The 13,251-nt window shown below is 34.7% G+C and overlaps 1 protein-coding gene across 4 annotated transcripts in view; it reads right to left on the reverse strand.

The window, feature by feature from the left end:
• The window catches only part of LOC150099367 (U3 small nucleolar RNA-associated protein 14 homolog A), a 247,894-nt gene that overhangs the window by 11,992 nt on the left and 222,651 nt on the right, over positions 1-13,251 (reverse strand). For all 4 annotated transcript variants that reach the window (XM_090403927.1, XM_090403929.1, XM_090403926.1 and 1 more), the window contains exon 15: positions 7,580-7,676. In XM_090403927.1, the coding sequence (XP_090260053.1) occupies positions 7,580-7,676 (97 nt within the window). The remainder of the gene's footprint in view (positions 1-7,579; positions 7,677-13,251) is intronic.

Here is a 13,251-nt window from a genome sequence, read left to right on the forward strand (position 1 = left end):
AAAACAGGAGAAATACCAGAAGATTGGAGAACAGGAATTATCATACCAATTTACAAAAAAGGTGATAAGAAAAATTGTAAAAATTACAGACCAATCACATTACTCAGCCATGCTTACAAAATATTTACAAGAATCTTGCAGAACAGAATAAAGAGCACATATGAGATCATTCTTAGTGAAGAACAGGCAGGCTTCAGAAAGAATCGCTCCACACTGGATCAGATCTTCATAATACAAAGACGCAAAATTATACTGGGAACATAACAAAAATATCTCTTACTGTTTTATAGATTTTAAACAGGCATTCGACTCAATAAACAGAGTAACCTTATTAAGAATATTAAAACAGAAAGAAATCGATGAAGATACCCTAAACTTCTTAGAAAAATATTATAGTCTCAGAAAGCAATAATTAAATTCAATAGTATAACAACAGATAAAATAAATGTCATTAAAGGAGTAGCCCAAAGATGTCCCATCTCCCCATAACTTTTTTAACATATACCTAGAGAATATGGTTAACCAATCTAAATGGTTATAACCTTAATAACATAAAATACGCAGGATGACATTGTAATAATAGCAGACACAAAAGAAAAAATGGTGAACCTAATAACCAAACTAAACAATAGGCTAAAGAATACAGCATGACCATAAATACAGACAAAACAAAAATCTTGATAATTGGAAAAAACTAAGAAAAACTAAACTTCTCCTTGAATGGATCAACAATTGAACAGATAAAACAATTCAGCTATTTAGGAACAGTAATAACAGAACACTTAGATACCATGACCACTATTAAACATAGAATATCGACTGCATGGTCATCATTTAATAAGCTAGGTAAAATCTGGAAACATAATAAAATCTCCAAACCTCTAAAAATTAAACTATATAATGCAATTATAATACCCACTGTGCTATATGCTTCAGAAACTTGGACATTCAAGAAGATATAGATACGAAAACTGGAGGCTCTTGAGATGAAATGTCTCAGAAAAATAAATAAAACAAATGAAACTGTAAGACAAGACCTAAAATATACACTCTTTAATTGAAAAGATCAAAAGAAGACAACTTCAGTGGTACGGACATGTCGAGAGAATGCCATCAAAAAAAGACTACCCAATCTTGCTCTGCATGCAAGAATAAAATAAAAAAGAAAAAAGGAAGACCAAGAACTAAATGGATAACAACAACAATAAAGGTCAACTCTGGATTACAAACATATAGACAGCTCACCAGCCACGCAAGAAACCGAAACTCCTGGAGGGTGTTGGAAACATGGAAGACTCAACCCATCCCTGATGGAAGAGGACAGTAAGTAAGTAAAGGCATTTTGTTTATTAATCATCTTGAAAATGGTAAAACAATAACCAGGGAATATTATTCTGATCTTTTAACCAGACTAGATGAAAAAATTTGTGAGAAAAGACCCGGTTTGCAGAAGAAAAAAAAATTCCCCAGATTTGGCTCCCTCTGACTTCTATCTCTTCCCAAAACTAAAACTCTTCCTTGCTGGTCAGCGTTTTTCTTCGAATCAAGAGGTGATTGCAGATCTTACTGAGAATCACTATAGGGATGGGATAATGGCACTGGAGCATCACTGGAATAAATGTATTAGTCTTAAAGGAGATTATGTTGAAAAATAAAAATAATTTTGAAATTATAAATTCGTTTTTTCATTGTTAGGCCAAGAACTTTTCAGACCACCCTTGTAAGTAGAGATAATGAAGTTGTTATTCATCTCTATAAGGTCTTGATACATCCACATCTGAATTACTGTGCTCAGGTCAGGTCTCCTGGGTTTCTTGAGGATGAGGAAGTAATGGAGAGGATTCAGAGATGGGTGACCAAGATGATGAGTGGCCTGTGGAATGTTCCCTAAGAGGATAGATTAATGGAGTGTGGATTGCAGATGTTGGTTGAAAGGAGAAAAAGAAGGGATATGATAGAAACATTTAAGGTACTTCAAAGATTTTATAGGATTGATGCAGGGTAAATGTTCCAGAACTTGGCTAGAGGATGCAGAAGAGGTCATTCCTGGAAGTTGAATCAAGGCCTGATTAGTAGGGGATGTGAGGACTAGATTTTTTGCTTGGAGTGTGGTGAATGAATGGAATGGGTTGCCAGTGTCAGTTATGATGAACATACTTGTTAATGTGTTCAAGGAGAGGTATGATAGATTGTGCGGATATTTGGGTCTCCCACAACGATTCTTTCATCCCCATACAATAATAATAACAACAACAATAACATTTGAGCATTTCAGGTTGAATATCATTTATTACAGCTGGCTTTCCAAATTTCATGTTTTTGAGAGCTTTTTTCTACTTCAAGTCTTGATATATATTTCTGTTAAGTGTTTTCAAACATGCTGTCACTGCTATTTCACTTAACAGTCTTTCAAACTAATTATTTCCGATATGTATTCATGACCTCCGACTCCTTTCAGCGCATTCTTTTCCCCTATTTCTAAGCTTTTCCACTAGCATCAAAAATATTTTGCCACCTTCCTGAGATTTATTTTCTATTTTTTTATCAACACCTTCCCATAACTTTTGTTTAGCTAGTTCTACACAGTGTTTTGCTTTCTTATATTTTTCTCTGTATTCTCTAAGAGCACAAGCTGACTTATTTGCAGGGAACTTTCAGAATGCTTTCTTCTTTTCCTTGATTGCCTCTAACTTTCTGAGTCCACCATGGAGTTTTGATTGTTCTATCATTGCAGGTAACCTCACCACATGTCTCTCTGGCTGAATCAAATTATTTCTTCAGCATTTGCCACCGAGACTCCAAGGTTTGGTTATTGTTTTCACTCATTTTTTTTTCTTGAATAATGCTTGTATATTTGAGTCTGAAGTTCATCTCTAAAAGCTGCTCAACTTTGATTTATATTAAAACTTTCTTATACACTCTTCTTTTCAATAAGAAATTCAATTTTATTTTGTTCACAACTAAATGATCACTTTCAATTTCAAATTCTTTGTATCTTGTGTCCTGAACCAATGGGAAAACATCACTATTTTCAACAATAACATAGCCAATGAGAATTATTTCTTGCTTCTCTCCATATGAATTTATGCACATTTTTATGTTGGAACACAGTGTTAATAATAACTAGTGCATGTCCTGAACTGCAACTCAGCAGGTACTTGCCATTATTATTAGCTCTGCAATTTTCTCCAAATTTTCCCAAAACATTTCTGTACTCTCCTGCTATTCAGATCTCCAAACAAGCACCAACTCTTCCTTTTTCCTTGTGTCAACTGCCATTTCTAGTGTCTCAAAAAATTCCTCCACTTCTTCCTTAGTAAAACCTTCTGTGGGAATATAGGCACAAATAAGTCTCATTGTCCAGTTCTCCATTCTGATATTTGCACATATTACTCTACTTGTTATTGCATACCATTCAAGAAGACTATTCATCATTTTGTATTTAGTGTTCAATACAATAAATAATTCTTTTTCTCTTATTGTTATTGCCTAAATATAACATCTTATTTAGAAATATCTAACCCAAGTTTTTGCCTTCCTCGTTTCAGTAACACTTATTATGTCGATCAAGTACTTATCCAATTCTTCTGCTATTTCCATTTCTTTTTCGTTGAGGCTTACAATGATGGTGCCAATCTTGAACTCTGCTTATACTGAATTGGGAGGTTGTAGCTGACATTTCGCTGTTCAGTTTGGTTCTCTGACGAAAACAATGGGGAGCCTTGTTTAATAGTGAGGTGCCCCAGCTGGCATGAAATTCTGTTATGTTGTACCATCATTTTGCATTATGGTTGAAGCCGATCAGAACATAAGTAGGTCTGCTAAAGCCCAAATTTCCAGCCCATCCTTGTTTTTGTTATCTAGACAGATACCTAACAGAGTATCTGTCTAGACAGCAAGGTGAGGTATCTACCTAGATACTTCACCTTTTTATGAGGACTTCCCCATGAAAAGGTGAGGAGTAGACATTGTATGGATGAGAAAAGAATTTCTCCTCGATGTCCAAGTTAAAAGTTGGCAAGAGCAGGAAAGACGGTAGATTCCATATAGCAGTCTGTTCAAGTTGTCTGTGAATTCTGTTCTGATAAATAAAATAACCACAGTGGATGACAAAGTCGGATAATTTGGCTATATATGGTAGAAAGACTTGTGAGAGCATATGAAGGCAATCTTCCAGGGACATGTTAGTAAATAGGAATTCATTATTGAATTCCTATTCCTGTTATTAAATTCAATAATGAATCAGATCATTAAGTCAGTAGGTTTAAAGAATGGATTTCTAACTTTATCCAGGAAATTGGAAAAAATTTTTATGAAAGAAATTTAGTTACCAATTTGACTTGAATAACAGAGCTACAAACTTAGTTATGTGATATGTAAGAGAATCTATACAATCCACAATTGGACAAGAAGGAATGCCTTCCTTGTGGATCTCAGGACTATAGAAACATGGGGATTCCAGCAAAATAAATTTTAAGTTTGTCTACAGTACCTCCATCTAGTAGTAAATTTAGTTTTCTTAGTACACTGTTGGTGAGACTGTGGTCAAGTTCCTGGTAAATAGATGTCATATAGCAAGAGATATTTTCCCTTTTTATTCTTTGAGGTCTGTAGGTTTCCCCTTCGTTTCCCTTTCAGTAGTATAAAGGAGACTTCTAGATGAAGTTTGCCGGCATCCTCACTTTATAACATTATTTATCCATAACATATTCAATGTTATGGAGGAAAGCTAAGTAAGGTATTTTCATTCATAACTATAGCAAATTCATGTCCTTTTGACAGAACAAGAATTTCCTTTTCAGTTAAAGAGCATCCCGAGATGTTTACTATCCAATTATCTGATACAGCAGGAGGAGGACTTTGCTTAGTAACAAGAACTGAATTTGTGATCTAAACATTGCTTGTGTTTGTGAAATGATGAGAGGAGAGGGTGCTTGGTAACAGTTAAAACTATATGTGATAGCAGAGAAAATTCAATTAAGGTAATATTATTTTGAAGATCAGCAGTGCAACAAATTGCAAGATCATGCTTTGCAACTCAAAGCTGATTATGGACATGTGACAGACTGACATTCATGTATGTATGAATGTCAGGAGATCTGATGGTTTCCTTAAATTTTGCCAAGTTCAGAACAATCTTGAGATCATGGCATTTTTGAGAAAAATAGGAGAATCTTATTCCAATCAAATATTAATATATTTTTTTTTAAATAATACTTTTCATCTGTTATTCATTTTTGCTGTTCTATGTATAACAACACGCAACTCTTACCATTTTAAATAATTCATTTGTTTGCATTCTATTTTGTATTCAAATTGCCTGATGTCATAGATGATGACGTGTAATTTTTGGGTTGACATATTTCACTATTAAAATTTATTATTCACTCTTTTCCATGTGTTAATTTGTTAAACCTTATGCCAGAGGTATTGCTGAAACATGCAGGTATGACTGCAAATACAAAAGAGAATACAACTGCTAGAATACAAGACTTGGAGAATAAGATGATTAAGATAAGGCATATGAAAATGAGATTAGATGTTTGGTAGATATGAACCAAAGGGTGCAAAAGAACAAAATGAAAGATAGTATACGGTGATTCCATTATCAAATGTGTGGTGGATGAGATGAGATAAAAAAAATGTTAATATTTGATTTGAATAAGATTCTCCTATTTTTCTCAAAAAATGGCATGACCTTAAGACTCTTCTGAACTTGGCAAAATTTATACAGCAGTCAATTTTCCAAAAGGGAAGGGAGTAATAAACAAAGTGATTCATGCTTTGGATATGATTGTAGACATGCAAGGGAGTTAGTGGTGGTTGTGGGAATATTTGGTTAGGCACAGGAAGAATGCGAGGATGAATATCATAAGATTAAAGAGAGTGAAAGATAATGGTATGTATAGTACAATGAAGAGTTGAGATTTTGAACAAAAATTATGAATGGCATTCTAACACAGCTGTGTGAGGATAAAGAGATGCAGATTGATGTATGGAACATGTTCAAGAGATGAGTGGAATTGCATAAAAACGATGGATTGCATTTAAATGGATCTAGTATGAATCAAGTGGAGAGACTGTTACTAAAAAAAGAGTGCAATTAATGATGTCAATAAGGGGTAAGAGGAAATCATACAAGGGTGTGCTGAAAAGTTATGATAATCCCCATGAAGGAATTGAGGTAGAACCATGCAACTTACTTCTACGTATTCCCCACAAAGTGTGATACACTTGTTACAATGCTGCATCCTTTGCAATTCTCTGAGAAAAAAGTCTTTCCCTTGTTGCACAAACCAGTCCTCACCTTTCAGTGTCTCTGCCTTACCCACCTTATTCTGGTGAAAAGGGTGGGTGAGGCAGAGACACTGAAAGCCCAAGTTGTGTATTGTCTGTTGGGTTTCATGAGCAATGTAAGCAGGTGCATTGTTCTGCAAAAGCAACATGCCTCAGCTCAGTTTCCTGCAGTGTTTTTTCCTTCAGTACTTTCTTCAATTCCTTCAGAGCTGTTGAATAAACTGCTGCTGTAACAGCTTCACCTTCTTTGAGGTACTGTGTAAGGAATTACACCATCCATATCCCAAAAGACAATGGCAAGAATATTTCCTGCTGACTTTGGTTTGGAACTTCTTTGGCTGTGAAGAACCTTTGTGTTTCCACTCCATTGACTGTTGTTTGGTCACTGGATCATAGTGATGAAGCCATGTTTTATCAACAGTCACAATATGAGCCAAAAAATTTGCACCCGATTTCTCAAAATGACCCAAAATCCCTTGAGATGACAGCACACATTCTTCCTTTTGGTTGGAATTCAAACATTTGGAGACCGACTTCGCTGAGAGCTTCTGCATGTCCAGATGTTGGTGGATAATGATCTCAACTCGTTCCCCAGAGTCTTTGCAATTTTTTTGGCTGGTATTGTCTACCATGAAGGATCATGGCATGCACTGCATTTCCTGCATGTTTTCAGGTGTGATCGCTGTGAAGGACTTCCTGACATGGGGACACCTGTTGTCTCAGGATGCCCAGTTTTAAACTTGGCCACCCATCTGACAACTGTTGAATGTGCTGGAGCACAATCCTCTAAAGTCTCACACAAAGTTTGGTGAGTCTCAGTTGTGGACTTTTCTTGAGGCACGAAAAACTTAATAATGACCTCCACATCTGTGTCTTCAAATTTCATCGAAACCTCTGGCATGTCATCTTATATATCCTAAAAGAAAAAGAACAAATTATTACATTTTGATGAAAAATGGTGGTTAAAAGGTTTAAGATATGTTCTTTCTTGAGATTTTATCAGTTGCTTTAATATCATTTTTGTTCTAGGAGCTCCCCCTCCTCATAGATACATTATTTACTTGTTTAATAAAAATTGTAAAGAGGAACAACAGATAAATATTTTTCCTGTTATTCTTTCAACTATAAGTATGTTTTAAAATAAGAAAGAACATTATCAACTGACAGAAAATAAAGAGGAATCAAATAAATAGAAAATCATAAACATAGAATTAAACCCATACACAAAAATGAATAATATATACAACCAAAAATAACAATCTAAATAAAATAAGATCCTCACTTGAAGAGATGCTAAAGGGTTATTCTTCTCGTTTATTATTACATGACCCATTGTACGATCTCTGCGTGGTGGTGCAGGTGGAGCTTTTATTAAAAATCTACAAAAAAGAAATTCAGAAACCTCTTCATTTAAAAATTCTAATGGATTACTTTTATGAGCATTTGCTGACATTTTCTAAACTACTACAAACTTTCTTGAATAATTTAGATGAAATAGTTCATCAAATATTATGAACATTTTCATAAAAAATAATTAATAATAATTTAATAAGAATAATTATGATTTTATGCTATACAAATTCAATATCTTCTTAAATGTAGTAAGTCAATTAAAAATCTTAAAATAGTGAAAAAAACCTCATTTTTTTTGAACAATGCTTAACAATTTATATGCATTCCTTAAAAGAATGCTTCTACAATTTTAAACTGCTTTTATTGACTCATTTTGTTTACACACAAATCTTTGATGTTTTGCTGATCAGGTTGGTCTCACTACCATCCTTAAAAATAGAGGTACAGCACATTATAGAAAGAATATGACAAAATTTCATGCTGGCTGGGGCGTCGCCCGGTTAAACAAGGTCCTGTTATTTTTGCCAGGGAACCAGGGCGAACAGCGAAAAGTCAGCTACTGGAACAAATCTGAAAACACACCACAACTCAACATAACCAGAGTTAAAGACCAGTACTAACAACATAAGAAGCCTCAATGGCAAAGAAATGGAGCTAGCAGAGTAATTAGATAAGTACCAGATCGAAATAATAGGGGTGACTGAAACAAAAAAGACAAAAACTGGTGAGATCTTTCTGAGCAATAAATTCAAAACGTTATAATCAGGCAATGACAATCAAGGAAAAGAAGGAGTAGCCATAGAATTCAACACTAAATACGAGGCTAATCTTCTTGAATGGCAAGCAGTCTCAAGTAGAGTGATGTGGGCAAATATCAGAATGGGGAACTGGACAATGAGACTTATTTGTGCCTATGGTCCCACAGAAGGTTCTACTAAGGTAGAAGTGGAGGAATTTTTTGATGCTTTAGAAAAAGCAACTGACACAATGAAAAAGGAAAAGTTGGTCCTTGTTGGGAATCTAAATAGCAGAGTAGGAAATGATTGTCAGACATACAAAAATGTTTTGGGAAAATTTGGAGAAAAGAGCAAAGCTAATAATAATCGCAAATACCTGTTGGATTTCTGCTCAGGACATGGACTGGTTATTAATAACACCATCTCCAAACATAAAAATGTGCACAAATTCACATGGAGAGAAGAGGCAAGGAATAAGAAAAGTCTCATTGACTATGTTATTGTTGATAGTGATATTTTCTCCCTGGTGCAGGACACCAGAGTGTACAGAGGATTTGAAATTGGAAGTGATCACTATTTAGTCCTGAACAGGATAAAACTGAATTTCATATTGAAAAGAATGACATGTAAGAAAGTTTTAAAGCGAATAAAAGTTGAGCAGCTCTCAGATGTGAACTGTAGACTAAAATACACAAAGATTATTGAAGGAAAAATGAAAGAGTTTGAGAACAGGAACCAAACCTTGCAGATTCAGTGGCAAGCCTTGAAGAAAACCCTGATTGATTCAGTTAGAGAGGCATGTGTTGAAGTTGTCTGCAAGGATAGAAAAATTAGAACTCCATGGTGGACACAGGAAGTTAAAGAGGCAGTGAAGGAAAAGAAGAAAGCATATCAAACGTTCCTGGCAAATAAGTCAGCTTTTACTCTTACAGAATACAGAGACAAATGTAAGAAAGCGAAACAGTGTGTAAAATTAGCTAAACAAAAGTCATGGAAGGACTTTGGCAAGAACATAGAAAATAAATATCAAGAAGGTGGTAAGATATTCTGGAGGTTGTTGAAGAAGCTTAGGAATGGAGGAAAGAGTACTGTAAAATGAGTTAGAGATGATAAAGGCGACACGAAAACAGGAGAAAAAGATATCCTTGAAGTATGGAGAAATTACTTTGAAAAATTGCTAAATGAAACAAGCAGTGATAAAAAACACACAACAGGCATAGAGTCAGGAATACATATCCATACTTGAAGTAGAAAAAGCCATCAAAGGCTTGAAATGTGGAAAGGCAGCAGAAGTAGATGATATTCGGCCAGAAATGCTGAAGTATGGTGGTATAAAAGTCTTACAGTGGTGCACTGCATAGTTCCTAATGCCAGGACAGAGGGACGAATTCCCAATGACTGGAGTAGAGTCTCGTAATATTTCCCTATATATAAAAAGGGAAATAAAACTGAATGTGAGAATTACAGGGGTATATCCCTATTGAGTGTTCTTGGTAAGATATATGCAAGTATACTTGAGAAATGGTTGAGAAGAATTGTGGAAGAAAAGCTTGGTGAAGAACAAGCTGGATTCAGGTCAAATAGAGGCTGTCAGGATCAGATCTTCACTTTATGACAAATAGTGGAGAAATCATGGGAATATAACAAAGATCTGTATTTAAGTTTTGTCAATTTGGAAATGGCATATGACAAGGTGCCAAGAGAGAAGCTATTCAATATGCTACAGTTATATGGTGTCAATGGGCATTATATCAAGCAATACTTAGTCTTTATTTGAGTTGTAAATCAGCAGTTAGAATTGAAGGAAGTACAGGAAGATGGTTTAATGTTAAATCTGTTGTGAGACAAGATTGTACATTATTCCCTCTGTTATTCATTATCTATATGGATCACATTATGAAAGAAAGTGGTATTAAACATGATATCAAAATTGGAGATGTTAATGTCAGCTCTTTGCTTTATGTGGACGATGTTATACTTCTAAATAAATCTGCTACAAGTCTGTAAGATTCTCTGACTAAATTGAATAACTGTCGTAATAGATATGGTATGAAGGTTAGCAATAAAAAGACAAAGACAATGAAAATAGGAAGAATCATTGAAAATGTCAACTGTGTTGTGAATGGAGAACCTGTGGAACAAGTAAAACATTTCAGCTACTTTTCAGGCACAATTTTTAGTGAAGATGGTAAATTAAATATGGAAATAGACAACAGAATCAACAAAGCTGATATGGTAGGAAGTCAATTGAATAAGAGAGAAATTAGTCGGAACACTAAATTAGCTGTATACAAGACAGTGTTCAAACCAATTTTAACTTATGGATCTGAGAGCTGGGTCAGAAGTAAAACACTTGACCAAAGACTAGAGACCACAGATATGAGAGTCCTGAGAAAGATTAGCGGCGTGAACAGATGGCATCAATGGCAATATCATATTAAAAATGAGGATATTAGGAAAGAACTTGACATTGTCAACATCCAGGAATGCGTTAGCAGAGCTAATCTCAGGTGGTATGGTCACTTAAACAGAATGGACGAGGAAAGATTAGCAAAACAAGTGTTCTCTGCCAAGTTGGCAGGAAAATGACCCAGAGGAAGACCAAGATATAGGTGGATTGATACGGTACAAAGTGCCTTAGACGACAGAAATATAAGATCTGGTAATGTTGGAGTCTTGACAAGTAACAGACTGATTTGGAGGAAAATTGTGTATAGGAAGTTAGTAATGATGTAAGTTTTTCATGTAGTACTATCATATCCTGTACACCCCTTGAAGGTACATGGCAGGAATTTGATGATGAAAAAAAAATTCTAGTGCAATTTCTGATATAATGAATAGCTCTATTTATACTAGCCAATAAAAATTCTACTACAAAATCTTCACAAATGATTAAAAGGTAATTTTATGCACCAGTTATGCAATGCATTTATTATTTTGTGATCACTTCTACATTTGGAACACAGCACTTGGATTTTTTTTTTTTTAATATGTGTAATGGTGCAACTTATATTTATAAAATACTCAGACTAAATGCACATGCAGAAGTTGCCGGAAACACATACTATTTGCTGGCCAACTCATTCAAGAGGCTGTGGGTTTGCATACAACTATGTCATTTTGCAAGTAATTTGAAAGGAGACAATTTCTATTGCAAGTAAGAGATCACCTGGCCTGAAAAAGTATGTTTATATAGCAGAAATGCCAGACTATTAACCGTCAACAGATCAACAGTTACCCAAAGCACAATAGGTTAATTATTGCCTTTTGTAGGGCAAACATTAAAAAAAATAAAAAAAATAAAAAAATATGCAGCCTCTATCATAATAACACACATAAATACTATGAATATATTAAATAATGAGGATCCTAAAACCAAACTTAGATACTTGACTCCCATTCCCTTGACTTATAGTAATGGAAATTATGTGATTTATTTCGATTTTAGACTTTGCTAAAATTTAAATAAATCCACTTCCCTTACTAGCTCATCATAAAAATTTAACAAGTCTATCAAAACTGACTGGCCTTTTAACAAAACAATGTTCTGCTCAGTTGAATATGTGATCCCTATTAATATGTTCTGGATACACATCCTAATTAACTTCTCCATTACTATATTAGCCTATGATTTTCCTTTTGAATGATGAAGAACTGTGTAGCTCAGCAGAAGTGGTATTTGCACTTCTCAGAACAAGGCTGCCCAAAAGAATGACATAGGTTTGATCCTAGTCAACAACTAGAGGAACTTTTTCTAATCCTTGCTATAAGCAGTTTCTGAGCTAGTCAATTTCTGGCATGGGCAAACGGGTTTTTACCCTCAGAAACTCAGGTTTGTCATCCTATAAACTCAAGAAAATCGATGGTAGAACTCACACTATTTCAGACATCATAAATATTGTCTTAGACACCACAAGATGGTGGCACTTGTTAGCCATCTCTTCACTAGATACCACTTAAAATTAGTGATAGTCCTTGGACCAGCTATCTCTGATTGGCTAACAGTGGAGATTTGATCTGCCCACTCAATCTCCAAAAGTTAGATAGGGCTAAAATGCTCTCATCTACCTCCCTATAAGGAATAAAAGGCATTACATGTTTTTTTTTTTTTTTTTAAATGATGAAGAACCCTTATGAACTGGTATAATAATTGCAATAACTGCAAGGCTGGAAATTTGTAAGGAGCTTAGTGACTTATTAAAAATAAACTTAGCAGTTTAATTAACCTTGACATACATTTATGCAGCATTAGTGAGTTCAATATGTAGTAGTGGCAGAGACAACATACCATTGGTTTTTATCATTTAATTACAATGGTCTTAAAACATCAGCAGGTGCCTCCTTCTCCTGTGCTGTAATGAAGGAATTTAATAATTACTTTGTCCATGTAAGCAATGGCAAAGTAATTATTAAATTTCTTCATTACCACATCAAAGACTTTTACATAGGAAGTGCAGGTAATGCAGACGTCTCTAAATTAATTTTGTGGTTATTTGACCCAACAGAAATAATGTAAGGACATTATTTCTGTTGTCAGTAGCAATTTAAATTGTTTTCCTAATTATACAGTTTAGTGCTATGTGCCAATCACAGTTATAATTGTGTGCTCTGGAAACTAGTGATTTAATAATGCCAGATTTCTGAGATGGATGATGAGCAGAAGAATTATGAATGTAGCGACCTGAGAATGTAGGCTTGCGAAAGACGGAAGTGGCGATGGAACCGTCTTCTTTTCTTTTGATGTGTAAATCCAAAAAAGAGATACCCTGTGGAGACTTTTTCTGCTCATCATCCATCTCAGAAATCTGGCATTATTAAATCACTAGTTTCCAGGGCACACAAATTCTGCTCCTCTGAAGAATCT

This window comes from Typopeltis vanoorti, chromosome 14, assembly GCF_054136105.1.
Source record: "Typopeltis vanoorti isolate ZY-2024b chromosome 14, IOZ_Tvanoo_1.0, whole genome shotgun sequence".
NCBI lineage: Eukaryota > Metazoa > Arthropoda > Arachnida > Uropygi > Thelyphonidae > Typopeltis > Typopeltis vanoorti.